This window comes from Mustela nivalis (genome assembly GCF_964662115.1).
Source record: "Mustela nivalis genome assembly, chromosome: 8".
Classification (NCBI taxonomy): domain Eukaryota; kingdom Metazoa; phylum Chordata; class Mammalia; order Carnivora; family Mustelidae; genus Mustela; species Mustela nivalis.
Genome location: NC_139027.1, coordinates 60,364,192 through 60,391,119, shown reverse-complemented (window position 1 = coordinate 60,391,119; position 26,928 = coordinate 60,364,192). Strand labels below are relative to the sequence as shown.

At 33.6% G+C, this 26,928-nt stretch overlaps 1 protein-coding gene across 9 annotated transcripts in view; it reads right to left on the bottom strand.

Moving 5' to 3' along the window:
- USP34 (ubiquitin specific peptidase 34) overlaps window positions 1-26,928 on the bottom strand; it is a 256,932-nt gene that overhangs the window by 106,527 nt on the left and 123,477 nt on the right. For all 9 annotated transcript variants that reach the window (XM_082746608.1, XM_082746605.1, XM_082746609.1 and 6 more), the window contains 9 exons: window positions 21,931-22,020; window positions 19,116-19,211; window positions 13,885-13,967; window positions 11,164-11,318; window positions 10,086-10,199; window positions 8,411-8,510; window positions 8,120-8,279; window positions 5,278-5,404; window positions 5,034-5,181 (listed from right to left, as the gene is read on the bottom strand). In XM_082746608.1, the coding sequence (XP_082602734.1) occupies window positions 5,034-5,181; window positions 5,278-5,404; window positions 8,120-8,279; window positions 8,411-8,510; window positions 10,086-10,199; window positions 11,164-11,318; window positions 13,885-13,967; window positions 19,116-19,211; window positions 21,931-22,020 (1,073 nt within the window). The remainder of the gene's footprint in view (window positions 1-5,033; window positions 5,182-5,277; window positions 5,405-8,119; window positions 8,280-8,410; window positions 8,511-10,085; window positions 10,200-11,163; window positions 11,319-13,884; window positions 13,968-19,115; window positions 19,212-21,930; window positions 22,021-26,928) is intronic.

Here is a 26,928-nt window from a genome sequence, read left to right as displayed (position 1 = left end):
CTTACCTCAAAAAAAAAAAAAAAAAAAAAAAAAAAAGGCAAAAAATAAAACCCAGTTCTATAAAGGCAGACATTTTATTACATTCAGAGATGTGGTTCCAGCAGTAGAACATAGCAGGCATTCGAATTTATTGTTTAATCCGTGAAAATTTTTTAAACAGGAAATGCTTGATAAGAGTAGAAAATTAAGCAAAATGATGAAATACCTAATGAATAATTTAAACCTTAAGATTGTTGAATTTTATTAAGTTCATCTGGAAAAATTCCATTGGACAGACACTACATAGCTCCTTAGAAATAATGAAATAAGGCTACTCTTTTCCATAATGATATAATTCTTCATCAAAACGTTACTATAATTTAAAAATATTTTATAATAAGATTTTATTTTTTTATTTGAGAGAGAGCATGAGTAGCAGGGTGAGGAAGAATCAGGCTCCCTGCTGAGGGGCTCAATCCCAGGGAGCTGGGATCATGACCTGAGCCAAGGGCAGATGCTTAATCTGCTGGCCACCCAGGCACCCCATAATTTTTAAATATTTTCAAAGCTAGTATTGAAATTCATTTCTCTATTACCCTTTTGGGTTTTTCTCTCAGCACTTTTGATATTGCTAAGTTTATCCACACAGTTTATGATTCAGAATAATTTCATCAAATTTAAAATGAAAACTCCATTATGATTTTAGATAGAATATATAAAATTAACACAGTATCTCTACAATATTTGTACAGAGACATGCTAAGTAGATATACGTAGTTAAGTGTTCATTTATGTATTTCAATAGAAACTCTACATTAAACTTATAATACTTCGGCAGACTTTTATTAAAATGTCTTTTCCACTTTATCAAGATAATAATACAATCCATGACTGCTCATCTTTTTCAAAATACTGAAATAAAACATCCTTAGCTATGATGAAGTGCTAAGATAATTTACACTTGGCTTTGTTCCAAGTGCATGAGATACTCCAACCATGTATAACTTTGTTCCAAAAGAGAACTAAGATGACTAATACTTTATTTAGGCTTTTGGATTCTACTTGATGTCAGACAGGCCTATACATTGATTTACACATTAACTTTTTATTATAATGGTTGAGTTGGCTTTTATAATGAACTGAACAGCTTTCTATCTTTTGCCACTTTTGAAAGCATCTTTTTTCTCATATGAAGGCAACTCTCTCAGGTCCCCTCCCTCCTGGGAGCTTTGTACTATCACTTTGCTATTGCTCAAAATAAACCTTGCTTTTCTGCCCAAGAAAAGGAAAAGAAAACAAAGGAAAAAAACCAAACTGCTTATTCCTTAAGAGCCCTAGAAAGAGTTATTACCTTTTAAATATTTCAAATCTTAATGTAGTAAATGTTTCAAGAGCCAGGAAAAGTAACAAGAAATCTGGAAAAACTCTTAGGGTACAATGATATATTAACACATCTATATTTTATCCTCTGAAATTCCAATAAAGTAAATTTTCGAAATTTCACTAATTTTAGACCAGGAAAAAAAGCAAAACGACAATACCAACTAAGTTTGCAAGCTGAAAAGCAAATGAACTGTGGCAGCTAGTAAGACCCCCAAAAAGATGAATCTCAATCCAGATGCAGGCTTACAATCTATATTTATCCTGGTTGAACACAGGAAGAAAACCAACACCTGACAAAGCAGGGGGTGGGGGTGGGGGTGGGAGAAGGGGGGGAAACAAAGGGAAAAAGAGAGGGAAAGGAGAAAAGGAAAATAAAAGCAGCTCCATGATCTGTGAGACATTAACAAAAAGTCTAGGATACACTAATATAGGAGCCTAGAAATTAGGTCAAAGGAAAAGGAAAAAGAAAAAATATTTGAAAAAAATATAATTGCTAACCTTTATCTAATGTGAAAAATATAAACACAAAGACCCAAGAAGCTGAACTTACCCAAAGTGCATATACACAAAACACAACAAGGCACATTAAAATCGAACTGCTAAAAACCAATGCAACAACAACAACAACAACAAAATTTCTTGGGGCATCTGACTAGCCCAGTTGGTAGATGATTCAAGCCCCATATTGGCAGTAGAGCTTACTTTAAAAAAATTTAAAACCCAAAACAAAAAATTTCTTTAAAATCAACCACAGTTGAAAAGACACTGTGGGGGCACCTAGGTGGCTCAGCCAGTTAAGTGTCCAACACTTGACTTCAGGTCAAGTCATTATCTAAGGGTTCTGAGACTGAGTCCACCTTCTGGCTCCCTGCTGGGCACGGAGCCTACTTAAGAATCTCTCTTCAACAACCCCCTAAAAAGGGGGGTGGGTTCACCTGTGTGGCTCAGTTGGAGGAGTGTCAGGCTCTTAATTCTGGATCAGGTTGTGATCTCAGAATCCTGCAGTGAAGCCCTGAGTCAGCTCCAAGCTCAAGCTCGACACTAAGTCTCCTTGGGATTCTTCTTCTTCTTCTCCCTCCCCCTCCACATGTATGTGCCTTCTAGCCCTCACTAAAATAAATAAAATCTTTATAAGAAAAAGAAAAAAAAAGCACAGTGTATATACAAAGGATAAAAGGGGAAAAAAAAAACCCCAAGCACTTTTAATCAGAAACTCTGTAAACCAAGTAACAATGGGTTTAACTATATACTAAGTCCTGAAAAGAAAACAATCCTTGACCTACAATCCTATGTACAGGGAAAATATCCTTCAAAATAGAAGGTAAGATGAACTCTTTTCTCCAACAAAAGCTTGAGAAAATACATCACTGAAAGACGTGAAATACAAACATTCTTTTAAAAAGTTCCTTAGAAAGAGGGGGGGAAAAAAAGAGAGAAAAAGCAAATGGAAATTTTGATCTCTACATGGCAATGAAGAATGCCAAAATGATAAATACATGGTAGAAGAGAGAGAAGATGAGATGAAACTAATAAAGAATAATCACATAATTTGCTAAACATTCTACTTAAAATGCAGGAACCATGGGTCTGAATTTTAAAAGATTCAATAATTTTTAAAAAAATAACAATGGCCTCAAAGATATCTGAACCATGAAAACAGGAGCACTGAGAGAACAAAGAGATGTTAGATACTAAAAGCATGACAGAGAAAACTCAAAAGAAAAAAAGCAAAATAAAGGTGAAAACATCTTTTAAGCCAAAGAAATGTTTAAAGCCAAAGAAATGAAACATGAGAAAAATTTACATGAGTAAATTTGGAACAGTCCAAGAGATAAAACATGTAGATAATGAAAGAAATTATTAAACAGCAGACAAGAAATCAATAAATTCAAGAAAATATCCTCAAACTTAAAGATACAAGTTGCCAAACTAAGAAGTGCCAACCTACATAGTAAGGTACCCATCACAATTGTTGAAAACAGGCCAAATACTCAGAATGGGTATTACAAAATTTCAGTGCATTAGGAACAAGAAAACTGTGTTCCCCCTTTCCTTAATCTATCAAATTTAGGCTTATCTGTTTCACATAGCAACTAAATAACATATTTTTAGGAATATATATACCCAAGGTAAAGGTATAAAGAACACGCACATACACACAAACCACACACACAAAAACGATTAACTAAAAAATCAAGATAGTGTTAGAGGGAAGAGGAAAAGAGGATATTAAAGAGGAATACACAAGTAGCTTCTAAAAATGTTCTATTATTAATTAGGATGGTATGTACATATGGACAGTTTTCATTTTATTATTACTCACTTCATATTCTCTTCTCTGTGTATAATATATTTCAATATAAGATACCTTTTGACCAGAATATTCCATAACTAGGTATTTAGCCAACACATACTAGATGATGTATATGTGGGGATAGTCTCTGTGCACTGCTCGTAAATAACAAACAAATGCCCATTAATAGAGGATAAGTAAAACACATCATGGTACCACGTTACAGAATATGTATATTTAAAAAGAGTAAAGCAACTTCCTATACACACTATAAATGGAATGCTACCATTTATGTTTTACGTACATGAATAATTCTTACATTACTTCTTGGTATCTCTTGACGGATATGTAAGAAACCAACAACATATATATTAGGAAAAGGGAAACAGGTGGTTTAGAGATAGGGGTAGGGAAACTTTTCAAGATCTATTCTATTGTAACAAGAATATTTATTAATTATTCAAGAAAAAATACTTAAGATCTGATACTTTAAAAGATGCCAAAGAATTATCATTGCACATAGGCAAATTAAAAATCCTAAAAAGCAGCTTTTAAACTTTAAGATTTTTTTTTTTTCTAAATATACATACAGCCTGTTACATTTAAAATTTAAAGGTCTGAAATTTTAATAGCTTTCATGGTTGTTCCTCTGATTAGCTCACACTTTATGTGCTATGGAAAGACACTAAAAATGCTCTAGTGGTTACAGTAATGGAGGTATCAAATATGCTTTTTGGAGCTATATGAAAAATTTCTTAATGTGATACTCTTTTGAAGGGAAGGGGAGATACCACAAATGGGATTTTTTTTTAAAGATTTTATTTATTTATTTGACTGGGAGAGATCTCAAGTAGGTGGAGAGGCATGCAGAGAGAGAGAGAAAGAGAGAGAAGAGGAAGCAAGTTCCCCGCTGAGCAAAGATCCCAATGTGGGGCTTGATCCCAGGACCCTGGGATCATGATCTGAGCCGAAGGCAGAGGCTTTAACCCACTGAGCAACCCAGGCGCCCCCCACAGGTAGGATTTAAGGGTGTATTATTTTCATATGCTCTGGGGAATAAAAGAAAATATACCAAAATGACCAAAAAATTTTATTGGGTAAAACTGGGTACTTAAGTAGTACATGGAAAGTAAGACTTGAAATTCCCAAACTGCTTATCAAATAACTTCAAAAGTAAAATTTTTTTTTGAGAAAAATGAGAAAAAAAATTTGCAAATAACATCTGTAGGAACTCTTAACTCTTCTCTGTGAATCAATAGCACCCTACCAAAAGGAGGGGAGCCATGAATATGCCTGATACTCTTAAAAGAAGCAAAGGTTCTAAGTTGATATATAATAGAATCTAGTAATTATGAAAATTTAAAATGTTGGGACTTACCAGGAAACTCTCCCTTTCGACTGCTTTGACCAAACTCCTGAAGCTGAGCTTGTTGATTTATTTGTTCTTTCTGTAAATTTTCATACCAATGAGTTACTTCAGCCCTAAGATCTGCTACCTGGTCACTAGGATACATTTCAATAGTCATCTGAAATATGAGATGCAACCAATTTAAAAATATAGCAAGAACAGATATTTGAACTGGGTAATGTTATCAATTTGAAAACTAAAATTATATAACTACCTTGTCAGGAAGTCCAGCTGGTTGGCATACAACCCTTAGCGGCAGGGACTGTTTGTCACTCAGTGCTTTCAAATGACTACTAATACCAGTGCCTTCAATTTGCCACTGTCTGAGATGGTACGCAAACCTAAAACATAGAAAAACCACACACAGGAAGAATATCATTTTAAACCACCTTAATTTTACAGAGTTTTTAACATCTTACAAAAGGAAAAAGCCCACAAAAGTTTCTAGCACATTCCAATTTACTCTACAGCATTAAGCTTAGATTCATCATACTGCACCAACTTAAATGCGTAAATACAGCTAAGAGTTCCTTAAAAAAATAGTTTACAAGAAAAATTATTGAGGAAAAAATTTCCCATTAAGAACATTATTGAAAAAAAAAATCTTTTTTTTTTTAAAGGGGGAGAATGGGAAGTAGTGAAGCAGGAGAATTCAAACAAACTAATCCAGGAAGTGAAATGTAAGTTCTCATTCCTACATTCACAGGAGAAAAAAAGGTTATTAGGAACATTTTTCAGAGACAGAAACGTATCCTAGTACATATATGCCTAACAGAATTTGAGAGCTGATTCCATGACTGCTAAAATTATAAAATAAACCACAAAGACTAATCTTAAGGGAGAAAGGCATCTAGCAAGGTCACTCACTAAATACTGTCAGTTTTCTAACTGATTTTCAGTTGTTTGAAGACAGGATCCAGGATACCTGAATTTCGTTAAGAAAAGAATTATCAATGTCAAAAACTAATCAGCAATTCTAGAAGGATGAAAAGTAAGGAAATAAATGGACTTGACATCCTAGAAGCAATCCAATGTCCAGCTTTCACAGTAGAGCAAACGAGTAATCCTAATCTTTTAAGACCAGATAATTCTTAGTTGTGGGCAGGGGCATGCAGGGGAAACAGTCTTGTGCAAAGTAGGATGTTCAGGGCATCCTTGGTCACTATCTACTATATTCCAATAGTACCCCCTTTTCCCTTAAGCTGTGGTAATTAAAAGTGTCTCCACAAATTACCTAATGCCCCCTGGCCAACAAAATCACTCTGGCTGAGAACTACTCTTTAAATTATAACCTTTCCTCTTTAAAAAAAGTTTTAAAAGACAGTTTTATTTACTCTCTTAATATAAGAAACACACTAATACAATAAGTACTTTATATGTTCATTCTATACATGTTAGACAATTTTAAATTAAAATTAAGCACATTAAGCACTTGAAATTGTACAGTGATACCACATAAAGGTGTGCATGAAGATTACTGACATTTTAAACTAGCCCTTAGCGCTTTGAATATTCAATTCTGTATTCTAGTTTCTCTAACTGCCACCAAAAAAATAAATACTTCTATAAGTTACTTAACACCAACATTAACTTTTAGAGTAAAACATGAACAAGTATAAAAGATTTCTAGCAAAGGATATTACACAATCATTTCCCATGAGTTAGGAAAAAAAACTGTACATCTGAGAAGGGATTTTTTAACTGAAATTCATTCAACTTATAAACAGTACCACTGAACATAGGAAACTTAATTTATTTTTAAAGACTTTTAAAATAAAAACATATTTTAGAAACACAAGTAACACTGTGTGAGAACTAAGGGTTTAAGCCAACAGGCCCTTTCCGGTTTGTTGTTTGTAGACTCTGAAGCAAAAAAGAAAATTTTGGAAAAATTTATATCATCTCATTAACAGTAACTATCTCTAAGAGGAAGAGATGATAGATTATGATGACTTTCATTTTTTGCAGTATACCCTTAATATCTGAATTTTACAAATAGTATTTATTTTTATTAATTTGAATAAGACACATCACCACATTTGTTTTTTTTTTTTTTTTTTACTTTTTAGGGTGGTAAAGTAATGAGGCAGTGTGATGTCTGTTCCCAAAACTCTAGAGTTCCCTTAAACATTCTTTAAAAACACAAGGTATTATTTAAGTATAATTCCCATAAGTTGCAATCATAATCAAAATAAAGAATTTTGCACTGCCTAAATATATTAAAATCATGAAGTCATGGTATTTATAAGGAATGTGTAGAACATCTTTTTATTATTATTTCCTGTTAATTTAAATAGAATCTCAAAAATATCGATTATATGACTCATCAAACTAAGCTCTGAAGATGAAAGATTAATTTTAACAATTTTTGCCAACACAATTCGTTGTATTTTTACATTTAGTCATGATTTTTAACAAACAGAATTTCTTAATTAAAACTATCTACTCACCTTTCATTTCAGTCGATATATTCATAAATGTTAATTTGCTTTATTTCTGTATTACACAGGGTATGTCTAAATTAATTATACAGATATTCATTAACACAGAATTTTTTGATCATGTTTCCATGGTAAATGGAAATTCAAAATTAAAATACTGTCTCCTAGTCCAGGAAGAAAAAAAAACAGCAAATGAAACAAATGACTCAACTTGATTCAACTATGAGAGATTATCTGATGTTCTTGGTGAGGGTTTTAGTGAAACTTTTTTTGGTAGTGGTGTTCTGCCTTTCAGTTGTAATACTTTCTTCGAGTTGGAATTCTGTCTGGAGAGTCTTACTCATGCATATCTTCTCAGCGTTTTTTAAGAATTCTTAAAGTTCCACAATATTTACTGGGAACCTATGTTGCCTTCTTGCCAAAATGATACATATTATGAATAAAAGTACTTCTATTACTAACCCTTCACTTGTGATAAGTTAAGCTTTCTACCTGCCCCAACAAAACCTTTACTTTAGGAATACTTTTGTACATGTCAGCAATGGGAGGAAAAAAAAAAACAAAAACAAAACAACGCCTGAAATTCACTGTAATAATGTAGTATAAAACAATTACCTTCTCCTAAATGCTTCCAGATGTGTCTTCAGCATAAGGAGTCCTCTTTCTATAACAGTGAGACTTGAGTGTGATTCCTGTTCGAGACTGCTAGAAGCTATCATGAGACTCTCCATACACTTACTAATAAATTCTTGCTCCTTCTCCAAACCCGTTTTACCTGAAAATCAGATGTTTAGACAGTATATCAATCTTTATTGTTTGGCTAAGTTAAAAAAATAAATAAATAAATTGTAGCTAAATGAAAAACCTCACATAAGAAATTATCAGACAGTATTTTAAATCACTCACCATTAATATAATAGGAGTTAATATACTGGATAGCTGCTCGACTGACATCACCAGATTGTGCTCTTAAAGCAATGCCCCAAAATTGGTCCATACCACAAAGCTAAGAAAGAAAATATGACATCTATAAATCTTATTTTCAATAATATAAACAATTAGAAGACTGAAGTAGTTTCAAGTTTCAAAGCCATACAATATCAAAGACTTTTAATATCCTATAAAGCATTTAAAAGGCAATTCCTATTAAAATTAAATAACAAAATGATAAAAGCCTTGAAAATTTCCTCAACTACTGTAATACACCTGTACTGGTTCTAAAAAAAAAAATTTATAAAGCAGCTAACTCTGTGTGTGTGTGTGTGTGTGTGTGTGTGTGTGTGTGTGTGCATATGTGTAATGTTTAACCAAAAGCTGTAACTACATAGTAGGAAAAACTCAAAACCCCAAAACGCACTACAAGTGATGAAAAACAACATACACATAATTATTAGCAGAAAAAAGCTTCAATGCTTTCATCCAAATTACTCTGATAAAACCCCTCTGCTTTCAGATATTCACAGAAAAAAAATTTAAATATGCTAACCCAAGTTGTTACTTAAATTTATGATGTTAACTATGCTATGACAAAAAGAATGTATTCACAGAAAACTACAGAAAAAATGGAGTTGAAGTTCTCAAAAGTTGGGCAGGCTGAAGCAAGGTATTCTTCTAATAGGTAAACCTCTGAGTTCGTATCATCCACTTAAAAAGCAGTATAACATTAAAATTAGAGTAGGAATACTTATGAGGTAAAACAGATCTGTCTGAAATTACCTTGAAATTTATAAAAAAGACCACAATATTAAAAAAATACAAAACACTATTCAAACAAGGAAAAAAGGTAGGAAGATACTATGAAAGCATTCTAAATCCAATTAAAATTATTCTTTACTACAAAGTCTAAAACCAGATTTCCCTATTTTTCTCTCTATAAACAACTCCAACTTCTAAAGAAAATCAATGAAAAATGTGAGAAGATACTATCTAAATCAAAGCTAACATTAATAAACTGTCATGTCCAATGAGGAAGACTTTCAAATAACAGTCTGTGCTGGGTGAGTCTAATAAATAATGCCTTCAAAGAAAACCCAGCAGCCACCCATTAAGGCAAATGGAATAGTAGGCCAGAAATAACACTAGCAATTTGTGAGTCTTCAATTAACGAATGGACACGGCTCAAGGTCAGAGATGATTTAAGGTAGATTCTATTCTAGGAACTCTGGTGCTGTCCAAGAGCAAGTTAAAGCTTGGTCACACAAATGCCATAACAATTAGATTTTAGACAAATCAACCTCCTAGTGGATAAAACTATTTGACTGTATTAGCTAGGAGCTTCTACAGTACTTTTAAGAACATTCATGTGGCCTCTTCTGCATCAAAGAATGTGTAGTAAGTTTTCATTACATACAACCAAGGTTACATTTGGTAACCAAAACCAAAAAAAAAAAAAAAAAGTCCCAAATTTCCTTTGTATAACTTTTAAAATCAAAAGACAAAGCTTTTTAAAACCTAAGAATAACAGTCTTCATAATTAATAAATTCAGTGGTTGGCAGACTAAATAATTCAGTAATCTAATCTGAAGAACAAAAGAAAAATCCCATAAGATGACCTAATAAAATGTCAAGTCTGAATCCATACCTCAGAGTTTGAACCGCCATCATAGGCACTGGTCGCCAATCGAGCCAAGTTACAGAGATGCTGAAACAGGTTTAAGCCAGTCATGCTTATTGTTTCAGGTTTTAGCTGGGGCATCTTAAAAAAAAATTTTTTTAACTAGTTAAGTGTGATAATGAATAGATTTTACTTTATCAAATTTAGATTAACAAATTTAACAAACGTAATTTTATTGTAACCCACTGCAGAAGAAAATGTTATCAGCTCAATATTTTAGTGATGGTTTTAAAATAAAAATAGATAATAATTTAATGAAAATTTTATTCAGGTCATAATTGAAACCTAGTATCTATTTCAATTTTCATTATATACATAGATAAATCAGAGGATATAAATAAAAAGTTTTATCATTTATTGTATATCTAATCTCATACACGCATTTAAAAGATGTGTAGCTGTATGCACAGTTTGTGTCTAAGTTAGGGCTTGAAATTGAGATCCTTGAGGGTTTATCTGTAGCTTTGTAGTAGATCTATTAAATGATTTAGTATATATGTACCAAAACTCATTCATATATATTTAATTCTACCACAGAGATAATATTGGTTTGCAAAGACTGTATATAATCTCAAAATAAGTATAAAATAAAAAGTCTATTGCTTTAATATTGTCAAGTTTCAAAATCCAAATGGAAAATTATTACCTGAACCAACTGGGGCATCTGATAAAGAACAAAAACTGGATAGAAAAATATCTTTAATTACAAGACTTGATGGTGCTTCCTAAAAAGGACTTTTTGGAATCCAATCGGGAGACTGGTTTATTTCTGCCATAGGACTGGCTAAAACCACAGCCAACTAACTAAGAGTCACAGAACATAGCTCTCACTCATATTCATATCAATATAAACACTGCAGAGGAAAAAAATCAAAATAAAACCTATAGGACAAAATTATATAAAGACTGCTAAAAATAGTACATTTGTCTATTTTACAAATCTATGTCAAAAGAAGAAAAAACTAACAGAGTTTTTATTTCAAGAGATAAAAAGGAAATACAGGAAAACAACAGGAATGGTAAAACTGTCAAGAAATAAAATTACCTTCTCCAGGAAAAGATGTTTGTAGGTTTCCATTCCCATAGCATGTTGATCTTTACTTCGAACTTGATTTAAAAACCAATGGAGTGCATCATCATAACACTCAGAATCTTCTACTAAACAATGCCATAAAATGTCGACTTGCTCTAAACTTAACCCTAGATAAAAATTACAAATTTTGAATCATGGTACATAGAATATTTTGGTCTTAATTCAATATACTAGAAGTGCCAATATATACAGAAATATAAAGGAGGTATTTTATAAAAATTGTGTTATAAGAGATTTCACATAATTTATGCTTTCAAAATGCAAAATATACTTATACATAATCCACATATAAATCATCTAAAAATACACAACTTATATAGTATCCTACAAGAGCCATTTGGTCTGGAAAATCACTCTCATTAAAATAAGGACATACACTGGATTACAATAAAAATGATTAATAGGATAGGCTAATCCCAAAAGTTGAGAAGTCAGTTCTAAGGTTTAATTAAGGGTTAACGGAATACATGCACATCATGTTTAAAGACCATTCTATACACACAGAAGAAAAACAATAAATGCCAATAAGCATTATTTTTGGAAACTACTGCGGGGGGGAAGGATCTGTATGATGAATAAAGCAAAAAGTAATTGACTGCCTAAAAGAGGAAACAGCAACACATCAGGATATTCAATTAGCTGGGAAGCCAATATAATGAGATGAAATCTGTATAGTACTTTGACCAAAGTATTAATTGATTCCAAAGTTTGGCAGAAAAAAGGCAAAAGAACTGTTCAGAACTAAGGGAAGGCAATACAGGCAATCACAAATCTGATTATGGATAAAGAAGAAAATCCAAAAAGGGCAGAATAAAAGCATCATAGGAATTTTTTTTAAGTGTATCATTAAAGGGTTCCAAAGCATAGGTTGTTTCCCAGAATCAGAAAGGGATGGGAAAATATGATACAATCATAAGAAACCTGGGAAAGGTAGGAGAGATCCAGAATAGAAAAAAAACACCTCAGAAAATATTTACGTAGTAGCAGTATCAATCTACAGAATTTGATCACAAAATAAGTACCCTATCAATTTCTCATATAACCATACAAGTTGAAGAATTTATACCCCTGGGAGCCAATATTAAGAAAAAGAAAGAAAGAATGAATGAATGAACCAGAAACAATCTTTACAGTATATTCTAATTTAAATACATTTGATAATTAAGAAAAGAGAGAAGAAAATTAAGAGCTGTAAAAACAAAACACAACAAGAAAAAAACAGTATCCAGGTTAATTACAGTAAACTATATGATAAAATAAGTATATTCATAAATGACTGAATCACCAATCCACATTTAATATAACTTTGGAGTAACTATATTATACCTAATGGGAATTGTGCCAGGAAGAAAAGAACAACTATGATGTGGGAGAAATGAAGTTCTCAGTTTGGCTTTTCTCTGAACAGTAGTTATTATATGCCTATACAATAAGAATCTATGCTGTGCTCCCTGGAATGGGAACAGAAAAATTATTCATTATTCAAAATATTGGAATTCAAAAATATTCATTATTATTTGACACATGAATATTCAAAAATATTCATTACTCAAAATAATGAAAAATTATTCATTATTCAAATACTGGGAAGAGTGGTTAACAGTTTCCAATGAGAATCTTAATTAAAGAAACATGAACCTTCATGTTGTGTGGAATTATTTATGCTGACAATACCTGTCTTAGGTTGAATTCTCCATGTGTAAGACTGGTTTTATGTATTTTAAATTATTTATTTCTTGTATATTATCCGTGATAATGGGGTGATAAAAGACCTAATAACATGAAACAGAAGTTTCCTATAAAAAACCAGTGTCTCATTTTTAAATCTTTTGGTATCACTTTAGTGGCATTTGTTACAAAGAGCTTAACTTGAAGAAATTAAACAGGTGAATGAGTAAATGGTGTATCTCAAGCACAGACATGGACTTAAAAGAGCCATGATGACACCTCTCAGGCTAGCAAGACACTTATAAGTCTGACTATATCAAACATAGCTAAAGAAAGAGAATGTCCTAAAACAAAGTTTGTTGACAAGGACACACAGAAAAAGCATGGAGTGAAAAATAACATGTGTCCTGCAAGTGAAAAGCAGCTCTCGCCAAAAGGAAATCAAGCTTCCTCCTCTCAAAGATACCTAGAGTGTGGGTTTAGATATGGTCCACACCCTCAATATACCAGACCAGTTTTTTTAAAGTTAATTATTAATGAAACTGAACTTTAGATTAATGTAAATAAAACCAGGGATTCTAAATATCTCTATCACCTGCGAAGCCAAGCAATTTTGGGTTGAGACTAAGACTAGCCCTAACAATAATAAGTAGACAGTGGCTGTTTCCAAATGGAGTGACAGAAGACTTCTGTAACTAAAAGAAATAAAAAATACAGTCACCCCTAAACATGGTATCTTCTACCCCCAAATATTTTGTTCTTGAAATGAGCTTTTTATCCACTGAGAAACTGGCATTTTCAGAGACTGAAGCAGAAATATGTCAGGGTCACGCTCATACTGCCATACATACTGAGGACATTTGGCATTGAAAATATGAATTAAATATTAAATAGTCACTACAGAAATCTAAAGGCATGAGCACATTTAACTGGACTCTTCTAAGAGTCAATACAGACCTAAAAACTGATTAAAATACTGATTAAAAGACTGATTAAAAAGCTTACTGAAATGATCAGGTGATCCCAGAGTTGAAAACACACAAGTCAAGAACTGAAGTCGAACTTGAACTTCGGCACTATGGCTGTACCTATATTTAAAAAGTCATTAAAATAATTAACTGAAAGAGCCTACTTCTTAATTATTTTTAAAGATTTAATGGTCCTAATCTTAAATTATACCAAAGTAAAATTCTACTTTAGTATCATAATTAAATATTTTAATTACAATTGATCCTCGAACAACATGGGGTTTAGGGGTGCCAAACCCCGTGCATGTGAGAATCTGTGCAGAACTTCTGACTCTCCCAAAACTTAGATACTAATAGCTTACTAATGACCAGAAGCCTAACTGATAACATACACAGTTGATCAAGATGTATTTTATATACATATTATAGACTATATTTTTACAATTAAAGAAAATGTTACTGTGAAAATTGTAAAAGAAAATACACTTATAGTACTGTACTGTATTTATCAAAAGAAGTCCATGCAAGTAGACTTATGCAGTTAAAACCCGTGTTGTTCAAGGGCCAACTGTATATAACTTTGGTTATACAAAAAAAAGGAAAACATACTTTTAAATTAGATGAGAAAATACGTAAGAACTCAACAGTGGAACAAAAGAAACATGTCATTTGGAACTTATGCAATATGCACATAGGTTAGAATAAATAAACTGCACTTCTATCCAAAAAATGCATGTTTCATTATCACTGTCCCATCAGTGATAATACTATATTCCATAAACAAGAAATGCTAGTGAAATATCATTCCATACATCTAGTTCACAAACAATACAGCTAATACAAAACTGGCATTTTTAAATGTTACTTCAGATCTAATTAATGATAATCCATGTGCACAAAATCAATGGTAAGAATTGGAGACTTATTAAGTAGGTGATTTCACAAAGTTCTCAGGGAATTCAATTTGTAAGCAGGTCCAAAGGAACAGCATTTTAAGAATCAAGTGTTGGTCTCTCAGGGAGGAAGGGTAGGAGATGCATCTGAAAGAGCTATATAGGGTCCAGACTGTGGCCAGCCTGAAATGTCAAACAGAGGAATTTGGCATTATTCTGGATGAAAAAGGAGATCACTAAAGGGTGTTGAGGGGAGAGGAAACTCATGATCAGGTCTGCATTTTAGGATTCCTTTAACAACCCTGCAAACTGCATACTGAACTTGTCTGTGACAGTACAACAATCTAATTCCCACAAGCACCTGAACACCCAATCAATGTAACTTAATCAATCATGAGTTCTTAGCTCTATGTTAGAAACCAAAGGCTAGTTGTAGATGAACTGCCCAAATTACACTGCCAACAAAAGGCAGCAGCCAATCTGAGCCCTGATCTATATCCCAGGTTGCAGAGTCAAAGAGTCTCAATTCAATTTCCTATATCTTCAAGTAAATATGAAATCTGAGAAGCTTCCTAAAATTAGCTGGTTTCAAAAATTATACTAGATTTGCTGTTCAAGTTTAAAGTTAAGGTTTGTTTGTTTTTTTTTTTAAGATTTTATTTGTTTATTTGACAGAGATCACAGTAGACAGAGAGGCAGGCAGAGAGAGAGAGGGAAGCAGGCTCCCTGCTGAGTAGAAAGCCCGATGCGGGACTTGATCCCAGGACCCTGAGATCATGACCTGAGCCGAAGGCAGCGGCTTAACCCACTGAGCCACCCAGGTGCCCCAAGGTTTTATAAAAATTAAATATGCTGGATATACCTTTTCTGCTCCTTACTGTCTCATATTAATATTGGCAAAGAAAAGATGAACTTTCACTTCATTATTGTCACAGGACCTTTTGTGAAGGTCAAAGTATGTGTGGCAAGATGGCTGGGGGCACAGAGGAATGAGTAGAGTAAGCAACTCACATACTAAAATGCCATCCAGGTAAAATTCAAGACCAGCTCTTAACAGCTTCTTACCCTTTTACTAAAAAGGACCAATTCTGTAGAAGAAGCCTTGGCGTACACGTTCAAATTCAAGTTCTATCATCCATCAGTTCTTATCAGGTACTTATTTTGTGATTTTAAGTAAGCTACTATACTTCTCTGAGCCTGGAGGACTTGGTCACAGACATAAGGGGAGAATAAAATCTTGTCCTGTACAAAGCGCTTTTATTTCCTGCATAGTTCCCTCCTGCATTTGAAACTCAGACTAACAGACCCATAAACCCAGAAGGCATGGACTCAGTCCCTTTGTCCTCTCTTCTTTGGTTTCCATAGCAGAGCCACTGGCTCCACACTTCAAAGGACTCCTCTGCTCTGTCAGGGTCTCAGTGACTGCTGAAATCACTAGCCAGGAAATTTCTTGAAACGCAAAACAAAGATAACATCAATAATGGCAAATTCTCATGGATTTGTCCATGGCTTCTGACATTACAGGAAATGTAAGACAAAAAAAATCTCCCTACAGGCATGAAATTTCAGTGGCAAATTATGTCTTTAAAAAAAAAAAATTCTGGGGCGCCTGGGTGGCTCAGTGGGTTAAGCCACTGCCTTCGGCTCAGGTCATGATCTCAGGGTCCTGGGATCGAGTCCCACATCGGGCTCTCTGCTCAGCAGGGAGCCTGCTTCCCTCTCTCTCTCTCTGCCTGCTTCTCTATCTACTTGTGATTTCTCTCTGTCAAATAAATAAATAAAATCTTTAAAAAAATAAAAATAAAAATAAAACATTCTGTTTGTAGACTCTATGTTGACACAGTAGGATTTTCTCTAGATGCCACTGGAATCAAGAAATATGTAACATGTCTATTTGGGAAATAAAGTGTTATCTCACACCTCAAGAATCTTTTTGTCCTAGGTGAAAATCTGAGAACTTTGTCCACTAAAATCCCCATGGAACAAATGCAAAATAATGGGCCACAAACTCAAGACCTCAGTATACTTTAACAAAGGGTAGCAAATGCACAACTCTGTTTTATAGCCTGAAAGAACAAGGCAGTTAAGAGGACAGACACCTCTCTGTTGTAAGGTTTCATTCTCTGTAAGATGCCAGGCAACAAGGTAAGACTGGAGGATTGAAAGGATACTATGTACCCTAAGAGAATTTCAAACTCACCTCCAAAGAGCACCACTCCACTATTTATTTTTTGCCAGAGAAACAACCCTTGTATGAGGCTCCACCTCTAATTCCACTAACAATGTCAGCAAATTCCCTGTAACTAATGCTGTGAACAATCAAGACTCAGACCTGTTTATTTTTTTTGGCATTTAATGTCATACTTTCTCAGAAGATTCTTTCTGCAGATGATTCATCTCAGTCTTGTCTTTCATGCCCCTTTCTTAAGTCTCCCATCCTTGCTCATTAACCCCCAGGCTTGGAGTGGTGGTGAGAGCTCTTTGTAACTTAGGGTTTACTTCTAGGGACAAGTAGCTTGAATTTCATCTCCTAAAAATGCTCAAGATGTAGGTCCTGTGGTTGTATTTCTGCTTCTTGCCAATCTTGTGGTTTTTACTGATATATAGAGATGCTCAGGTTCAGGAAACCATAATTATCTTCAACCTCTGCTTCAAGAAGAATTAAAAGGAAGATACACACCACTACAAAGAACACTTATAATTTTAATAGGATTTAAAGAAATGCATCTTATGTAGAGATAACTATGTAAACAAAGCTACAGAATAAATTTAAGGTAATAATTCAGAAATAATTTAATAGGCTTATAAAATAGGAGGTTCTAAAAATTTTTTTAGTAGAACAGGAAAGGCTGCTTGAGCTTTGATCTTAGAGGGCCCAAAATACTACACTGAAGAAATGGAATTTACTTTTTACACAGTGAAGAATCTAAATGGGGGTAAAGGGCAACTTTGTTGTCTGTTTTGTACCATAGTTTGTTATTAGCCAGGTAACTTGTAGATTGTTTGTAGACAATCTATGTGCCAGGTGCAACTTACTAAATTATTTCATTTAATTCTTTAGAAAACTCATGATGTAAATAATTAGAGTTTATTAGGGAGGTAACTAATCAAAATAAGGTCAAAACAATACACTCATAATCTAAATCCAGGTCCACATGATTCTCAAGCCCAAGTGCTTTCCTCCAATTCTATATTACAACTCCTAATACAGTAAGGATAAGAAATTAATGAGCATGGCAGAGAATGAGTCAAGAAGAGTGATACAGAGGTTGGATAATAGAACTGCAACAGCTTCTGTGGGAATGTCAACTTGTGAAAAAACACGGAACATGTTTTAGCATTAAGATAACTAGAGACTGATAACAGTATAATGTAGAATTCAAGAGTATTAGAGAAAGTAGACTGCTCCACTATTTATAAAATGTGTGACCTTGGGCAAGTTATTTATCGTCTCATAGTTTAAACATTCTCATTTTTAAAATGAAACTGCCTAACTCAAATGAGTTGTACATCTTGAGGTTAATACTTAAGTTAAATGGCATCTGGCATATGATAAGCATCAGTAAACATTGGTATTTTTATCATCATTCATGTTTGGAAATGACAGAAAAAAAAAAAAAGCCCAAAAGCCTCAAAATTTTAGGTGTCTGAGAGGATGATGGGATTCTGAAGGACAGAGTAAAATCTGGAGATAAAACTGATTTGTGGAGAAAAATAATTCATTTTTGGAAGAAAGTATACCTTAAAGGTCTGTAACTTTTCTGAACACTTAGTGTGCTCTGTATTCATCTATGTATAAGTCGTCTACAAGATTATTTTCCTCAATAAATACTAAGGCTAGCTGATACACAGTAAGCTGGTTTTTCCCAACCTGGCCCATCAGTCCCACCAACTGACTAAAAAACAGAAACCTGAATTTTACATATTTCCCTCTAGACAGCAATTTTCCCTATAAGAAGTGCTGAACACAGCTATACCACTGATCTATTTCTAACAATTCTTATCTAAAGTCACTAAATGATGAAATATTTCAAAATTTCAGAATCAATGCCTTAACAGAGTAAAACAGGATATTGATGATTTCTTAAAAAAAAAAAAAAAAATCTTGATTCCTGAAAACAGTGACTTTGAACAGAACTCAGCAGTGAAAGTTAACCAACTGCCAAAAGTTACATAACCTACAGTTCCTTAAGATTAAAAATTATAAAAATAACTTTATAAAATTCTCCAACTTAAAAGAGCATTTCTTTCTCTTAAAATTTTTACAACTAAAGTTGTCATCACATTTATTTGCTATATAAAAGAAAGGGAGTAGAAATACTGGGAGGAAAGACAATCAACACTTAAACATAATTAACCTAGTTAAGGTACTTACAGTGCATGTTTCTGTCTTCCTTCTCTTACAGCTTGAATATAATATACCAAATTATCAAAGAAAAGCTTCATCATGTTCAGTTCTTTTTCTGCCCACCTGGTCCAAATGAAAGAAAAAATACTTTTAAAGGCATAGAGTAAGAAAGTAAATCTACTCTAGGACAAGAAAAAAATGCAGATCTAAAAATTGTTCAAATGCAAAACCTTCTAATTTCCAAAAATTTACAACTTCTATTTCTATTTGAATTGTGAAAGATATAAAGCAATATGTCTTAATTTCTTTTAATTTAAAGTATCACTATTTATTTATTTTTATTTTTTATAAACATGTAATATATTTTTATCCCCAGGGGTACAGGTCTGTGAATCGCCAGGTTTACACATGAAGTATCACTATTTAATCTCAAAACACTCTATCTCTGTGAAGAGGATAAAATGTCTGGCAAGAGCTAGTTATAAATGACTAATATGAGTTAATATTAAAAATAGTATGATACAGTCCATGTAAGGATGGACTGTGTGCCTTGGTCATTATTTAGTTCAATTAAGCAGAGTGCCTGGCATATAATACACATACTAAATTATTTTTTCTTTCTTATTGTGGAGTATTTGTAAAAAATAAATAAACTGTCAAACAAATAAATAAGGTAGCAGGCTCCAAAATAACATACAATCAGGGATCTCAGGGATTGTAACATTCATGACTAATATCATATATTCCACATAATAGGTACTACCAATACATCTATTAAATGTAGAAGAGTACTGAAATTCCAAAACTTCTGATGTAATTTACATCATGCTATAGCACTCACTCTTTTCAAAGTACGTTACTCTCACTTTGACAATCATTAATGAAGGTGCCAGTAATGCACAAAACATCCAGTAAGATTTACGTTTGAAACCAGTCCCAATATAAATGCAGCATGGCTTTGGGCAAGTAACCTGACCTTTTAAAGTCTGTGTGCTGGGGGTGCCTGGGTGGCTCAGTGGGTTAAGCCAATGCCTTCAGCTCGAGTCATGATCCCAGAATCATTGGATCGAACCCCACATCAGGCTCTCTGCTCCGCGGGGAGCCTGCTTCCCCTCTCTCTCTGCCTGCCTCTCTGCCTACTTGTGATCTCTCTCTCTCTGTCAAGTAAACAAATAAAATCTTAAAAAAAAAATAAAGTCTGTGTGCTGGTTACCTGGATATCTACTAAGAGGATAAGGAGTAGCAATTTCTTTTTTTTTTTTTTAAAGATTTTATTTATTTATCAGAGAGAGAGAGGGGGAGAGAGCGAGCACAGGCAGACAGAATGGCAGGCAGAGGCAGAGAGAGAAGCAGGCTCCCGGCCAAGCAAGGAGCCCGATGTGGGACTCGATCCCAGCACGCTGGGATCACGACCTGAGCTGAAGGCAGCTGCTCAACCAAATGAGCCACCCAGGCGTCCCAAGGAGTAGCAATTTCTAATTTTAAAATATGGGCCATAAGAATTTAAGAAATAATTAGTACCAAATGTTGAGTGCTACTGCAAATAATAGATCCACAAAGTTTTTGTCATTATTGCTGCCAACTAACCACAGGAGCTCAGCGTTCCTTTAATTGATCTACTTGAGATTTAGGATAGCAGTCTCAGATAGGAAACCCTGTGAACTGCCATTAACTGAGCTCATTTACATTTAATTTAAGAATCAAGCTAAAAGGGTCTCAACTCAATATACTTAGGTTCAGGTCCTTAATAAGTAACTGACCACAAAGAGGGGGCCACTTGTGTAAGACATTACTCTGTTATTCCTTAATAAAAACCTCCTCAAATGGCTACAGTATGTCTCCAATTTGCCCAAATTAGCTACAAGTACATCTCTTAATACCTTAGAATTCTGTCATTCAACCATTTAAAAACTATTTGAAAAGTAAATGAAACTGGACTCACATTCTACTTATACTTGAAGGACGCTAAATACTTTTCCCTATCCCTGTTTAGTATCTCAATGACTTTCTCTCATACATACAAATAAAATTGTTGCTAGACTCATCGTAATAACAAGAGACTAAGATAATTTTTTTTTTAAAATAGAGGTTCAGGTTAAATAGGTCCCCTTTAAGGGAACAAAAAAACAGCAAGAGCTATAACTGAGAGCTAACTTTACCCATTTAGAATTATTGTGAAGTCTTATAAGAATTTTTCTAAATGATACTCATTTTGAAAGTAAACAAGTGCTCTTAACAGCTAATCTTAGATGTGAGAAGATATTAGGTAAAAAGCCATCTTATTTGACTTCAAAAATGAATCCTTCAATAGGTCTAATTTTTCCTAAAATCTGAATGTCTCTAAAATCCCTCCAAGAGTCTATTTGATTAAAGCAAATAACACATTCTTACAAATTAATCTTAAATTCTCTGTAAATGTAAAGTAGTAATAGGTGAGTGTCAAGATTATCCCTAACATGACATAATGTCTACAACCAATTTCTAGTAATGGAAAAAATTAAAGACATCCTAGACTGTTTATTTTAGTGTGTTATCTTTTACAGGAATCCTTTATTGCGGTGGATATACTACAAATCTTCACCCTAAAATTAGAGCATTACTTGCTACTGTATTTTTCTTAAGCTACAAAGAATTACAAAAGCCAGATTTTTCTACTGATGTTGATAAAATCTTCACGGTCTAAATGGCAAAATGCATGCCAAAAAATCTAAGAAAACATTTAAACCATACAAAATGCAAATATGCCCGGTGCAACGTAAAAGCTAGTAAGTCACTCAAAACTGCTCTATGATTATTAAAAAGTCTTTAAAAATGAATATTTCTGTTTATTTTATTTACTTACATTGTAATCCAATGTGTATCATAACTGCTCCCAAACTGCTGAAAAGTACCAAATAGTTTTGGAAGAAGGCGAAGTGAAATTACTACTGATCTGAAACAGCAAAAACAGGTATTTATAGGATAAAATAATTTTAGTTACTATTTCTAATTCTTGCATTTTATAGAAATTCAGCTATTTAAAAATCTTAGGTGCAAAAGGATTTTAATGAACTTCACAGTATAAATATATTTCTTACATAAACACTAAAAATTTTTCCTTAAAGTTTATTTTATACAGTGGGGCAAGAAACCCAAGTTTTAAGATCCCAATCCAAGATTTTTAAAGTAAAATACACTATAAATATGTAAGTATAAAAACAAATGAAGAACATGTAAAGATAAATAACTTTCATAGAAAAAAAAACTAAGTTGTCAGTGCTTCTGAGTATTTAATCAAGGAAAATAGGGACAAGCAGCTTATTAAGTATGTTATCTAGAACAGAACTTCTCAGAGTTTAATGTGCACTTTATTCACTTGGGTAAATTTTGTTGAAACGTAAATTCTGACTGCCATGTCTGAGTTAAGAAATTTTTCTAACTAGCTCACAAATGATACTCAAACTGCTGGTTGGTGAGCCACATTCTGAGCAGCAATAATATAGACAGCATTTTTCAAACTATACAAATTAACCCTTTCTCCCCGATTCTCACTTAATATAAGCTGCATCCAAGCTGAAAATCACTTCAGTACAAGCCATGTTAATAACGGAAGCACACCATACACTTCAAGTATGAAGGACCAAAAAAGAAGTAAGAAATCACTCTGCAACTTCAAGTAGATCTGAGTATACCTATCTTGGCCGGCATGGGGGTGGGGTGGGGGGCGTGATATGGGGAAGACAGAGACGTACAGATCCCAAAAGTCTTGGTAGGCAAGGAGGTTGACTGCATGAGACTAGAAAGAAGGAAGACAAACTCTAATGAGGTGGTGAATTTTTTTTAAAGAACCTATATTGCTTCATGAAAAAATGTCTAGAAAGAGTAAAATAAAGAATACAAGTCCCCCAAAATGCCTATTTTTGAGAAGAGTACCAGGAAAATCAGAACATACAGCTGCACTGTAAATACCAAGTAGGAAAAATTAAAGAGAAAAGAAAACTTCCTGTTTCTGAATAAAATCCAAAGTTGGAGAAATGCATTATCTCTTTACATTAAGTTGGACTACAAAGCCCTATGTGCTCCCCATTCCTCTTATCAGTCTAACTCAAATTTCCTTCCTATTTTCTTCTTTACTTTCCCCACCACACACACATACAAGCACACTCCTGCCTGAGAACTTTGTTACTGCCTCTACTTGAAATGCTCATTAAACATCTCTGTGCAGAACTCCTTCCCATACTTTCTCAGGTCTCCTCAAATGTCAAGAAGGATGACCCTGACCAATTCCATATTAAATAACACTCTTCCACTGCCCCAGAATCTCTTTATTCCTGATTCCTTCCCAATTTTTCTTCATTCATCACCACCTAATGAATAATCCCTTAATGCATCTACCACTAGAAAGTGCTTGATGAGAGCAAAGACATTCATATTAATTAAAAAGCAATGCATGTGGTGCAAAATGAATACATATTAGCTTAAATAATCATCTAATAAAGAACTTAAAGTCAAGATTTTCAAGAAAGGAGGAAGAACAACAGTGTAAAATGCTAATATAATCACGAAGAAGGAGGACAAAAAAAAAAAAAAAAAATACCACCAGATGACAAAAGAAACAGCATGTTAGTAGAATGCTAGAAGACCAAAACCACATTGGTACAGATTAAGGAGTAACAGGTAAATCATAGAAACGATAAGTGCCTAATAAATATTCTTTAAATATTTAAAAACATTTAAATTTGGGGGCGCTTTTGTGGCTCAGTCGATTAAAATGTCTGACTCTTGACTTTGGCTCAGGTCATGATCTCAAGGTCATGAGATCTAGGGCTCTGCACTCAGCAGGAAGTCTGCTTGAGATTCTGCCCTCTGCCCCCTCCCTCTCCCCAAAATAAGTAAATCTTTTTAAAAACTTTAAATTTTTAAGTATATTTTTAAATATTAAAATTGTTAGTATTTTTCAAAAGTTACACATTGCTGATGCTTAGGAAAATGGACCTTGAGAATCAGGGGAAATCAACTGTAGATTCTTTATCTAAAATCTCCTGTCAAGAAGCACCTGGGTGGCTCAGCTGATTAAGCAACCAACTCTTAATTTTAGCTCAGGACATGGTATCAGGGTTATGAGATCAAGCCCTGCATAGGACCCCACTTTGGGCATGAAGCCTGCTTAAGATTCTCTCTCGCCCTCTTCATCTGCCTCCCTGTAAAAAATCAAATCAAATCAAATCTCTTGACAAAATTTCAGAAACATTAGTGGAGTTTTTCCTAAAAACTTAGACATAAAAAAAACAATGTATAAATATATATTAATTTGATCTAATGCTTTACAAACAAAAAATCAATACAGTATATCACAAAGAAAAAATATAGAAAAGTTACATCTACAATCATGAAAGCAAATTTCAAAATTATTTTAACAGTGGTTTTAAAATACAAAGAAACAGGGACACCTGGGGTGGCTCAGTAGGTTAAGCATCTGCCTTCAGCTGAGGTCATGATACCGGGGTCCTGGGATCTAACCTGTGTCGAGCTCCCTGCTCAGCAGGGAGTATGCTTGTAACTTTCCCTCTGCCCTCACCCACACCCACAGCCACCTATTCTCTCAAAAAAATAAAATCTTTAAAAAATAAAAAATAAAATACAAAGAAACAAAGACTAGAAAGAGATATAGCTGATGTTAAGAAGATACTATGACAAGTGTTATAGTGTGCAATAGTTGTTATTTTCTGAAAATCTTATCTCTTACAGTCAATGGTGTTAAATGTCTAGATTGTTTAAACTTACTTTCTAAATTTTCCACAATAAACTGTTTTTATTTTATAAAATGTAATGCTGCTTGACAATACATAATAGGAAACCAGGTGATGAGTGGATACTGGTTGAAATGAATGGATAATATTGTGGTTCATGTACTAGAATAACCAAGAATACAAATGTAGAAATGAGACTCATCTTTCCGCTACTCCTACTGGAAAAGGAATGTTTTTTGCCATAATTGATAATATAAACACTGAGTTATCAGGGAATGATTATATTTTACAGAACTAAAACATTTCTTTAAAAGTTCATTAGGTTATCAGAAAAATTCCATTTTTCTTTAAAAAATTCAAACATACAAAATGTTTATAAGAAATGACCAAATCCACATTCAAATTGATCCCAAAATACTATAACTTTCTACTTAAACTGATCAATTTAAAAGGAAAAATGATATAAAGTAGAGATTATAGACTGAAAATTAGTAACAGATACAAAATGGGTAAGATAATTTGGTGATAATAATTTATACTTCAGTCTTAAAGGAAACGTCACAAGATCTACCAACTTGTTCTTAAAATTATGTCATAGAATTTCTCCTGTAATGACTACAAGATGTTACACTAACATATCAACTTTTTTGCCCAAAGTTTTGATCACTGATATGCTTAGAAAACTCAGTATTAAAAGAGGGGGGGTGTCATTATACTCAAACCTACATTTCACAATTTCTTCTAAGGGTAAAAGTTTCAAATAACAAAACACAATCTTAGGCAACAATGTGTTTAAGATAAAAATTCAATGATCCAGAGTAACAAAAGACTAATTTTAGACTTAATAAAAGTGTTATTACCCTAAACTGCCCTCTCTGCTTCAATCTAGGCAACAGTGTGGTATTCCTGTACTTCCAATGAAATGTTATGCTGCCTTCACAAAATGAACACATTTGCTGGTCTATTCAGAAAATCATGTCTGGGGGTGCCTGGGTGGCTCAGTGGGTTAAAGCCTCTGCCTTTGGCTCAGGTCATGATCCCAGTGTCCTGGGATCGAGCCCCGCATCGGGCTCTGCTCAGCCCGGAGCCTGCTTCCTCATCTTTCTCTCTGCCTGCCTCTCTGCCTACTTGTGATTCCTGTCTGTCAAATGAATAAATAAAATCTTTAAAAAAAAAAAAAAAGAAAGAAAGAAAAGAAAATCATGTCTGAATGATTTTCCCTAATCCTGGACTTCGTATCTGAAGACTGGTGTGTTCTACAAAATGCTAGTTACTCACCATAAATTTTAGTATTCCAAAAGTTGACATGAAATGCTATACATAATACAGTCTTTAAAAGAGGAAAACAAAAGTAGCATATAGTACCACGCATTTCTTAACAATTTAAACCTCTACTTATATAAAACAGGATCCCTGACACATGATCATTTTACTCAAGAAATCTTTTGTACACAAAGGGAAAAACTTTGAGCCAGTGTTTAAGTACCTACAGAGGATCAAGAATGGAAAAAAATAGCACACAAGATAAATTTCCAGTCTCAATTCAATTCTTGGAAGGGGAAAGAAACTTAGAAAATACCTAAGCACAGGATATGGACCTGCCTTCTAGTAAACAAAATACCAAAGGGGCTGATTAAAACCCAACCCCTACATCCACCCTACCAAGTGAACAGCAATCTTACCTCATATCAAGCTGAAAAGTAGTGGACTCTCCATTGTGGGAGCTACTGTCTGCCTCATGCTTTCACTCTGTGAAAACATTCTGCAAACCAGTCTAGTATGTGTTTCTGTAACTTTTAACTTCCTACACTCAAAATGTCGTTATGTGCCCTATAAAACAATTTGCCTGAGACTAAACACACACTAAACACACGATGCGTATCACAGAGATTACGAAAGGCATTTTTAGAAAGTGTTTGCATGTGACCACAGAAAAGGAATAACAAAAAATGCTGACAGAACTATAAACCATGGCAAATAAAAGTACTACAAAGAAAACTTACAAGTTAGCAGAGAGAAAATAAAAAGCTAAAACCTCCCTAAGTACATAAAAAACTGACATCATCAGGAGTAGACTTCTGTGTTCTTCTGTCAAATGCCAGGAAAATACT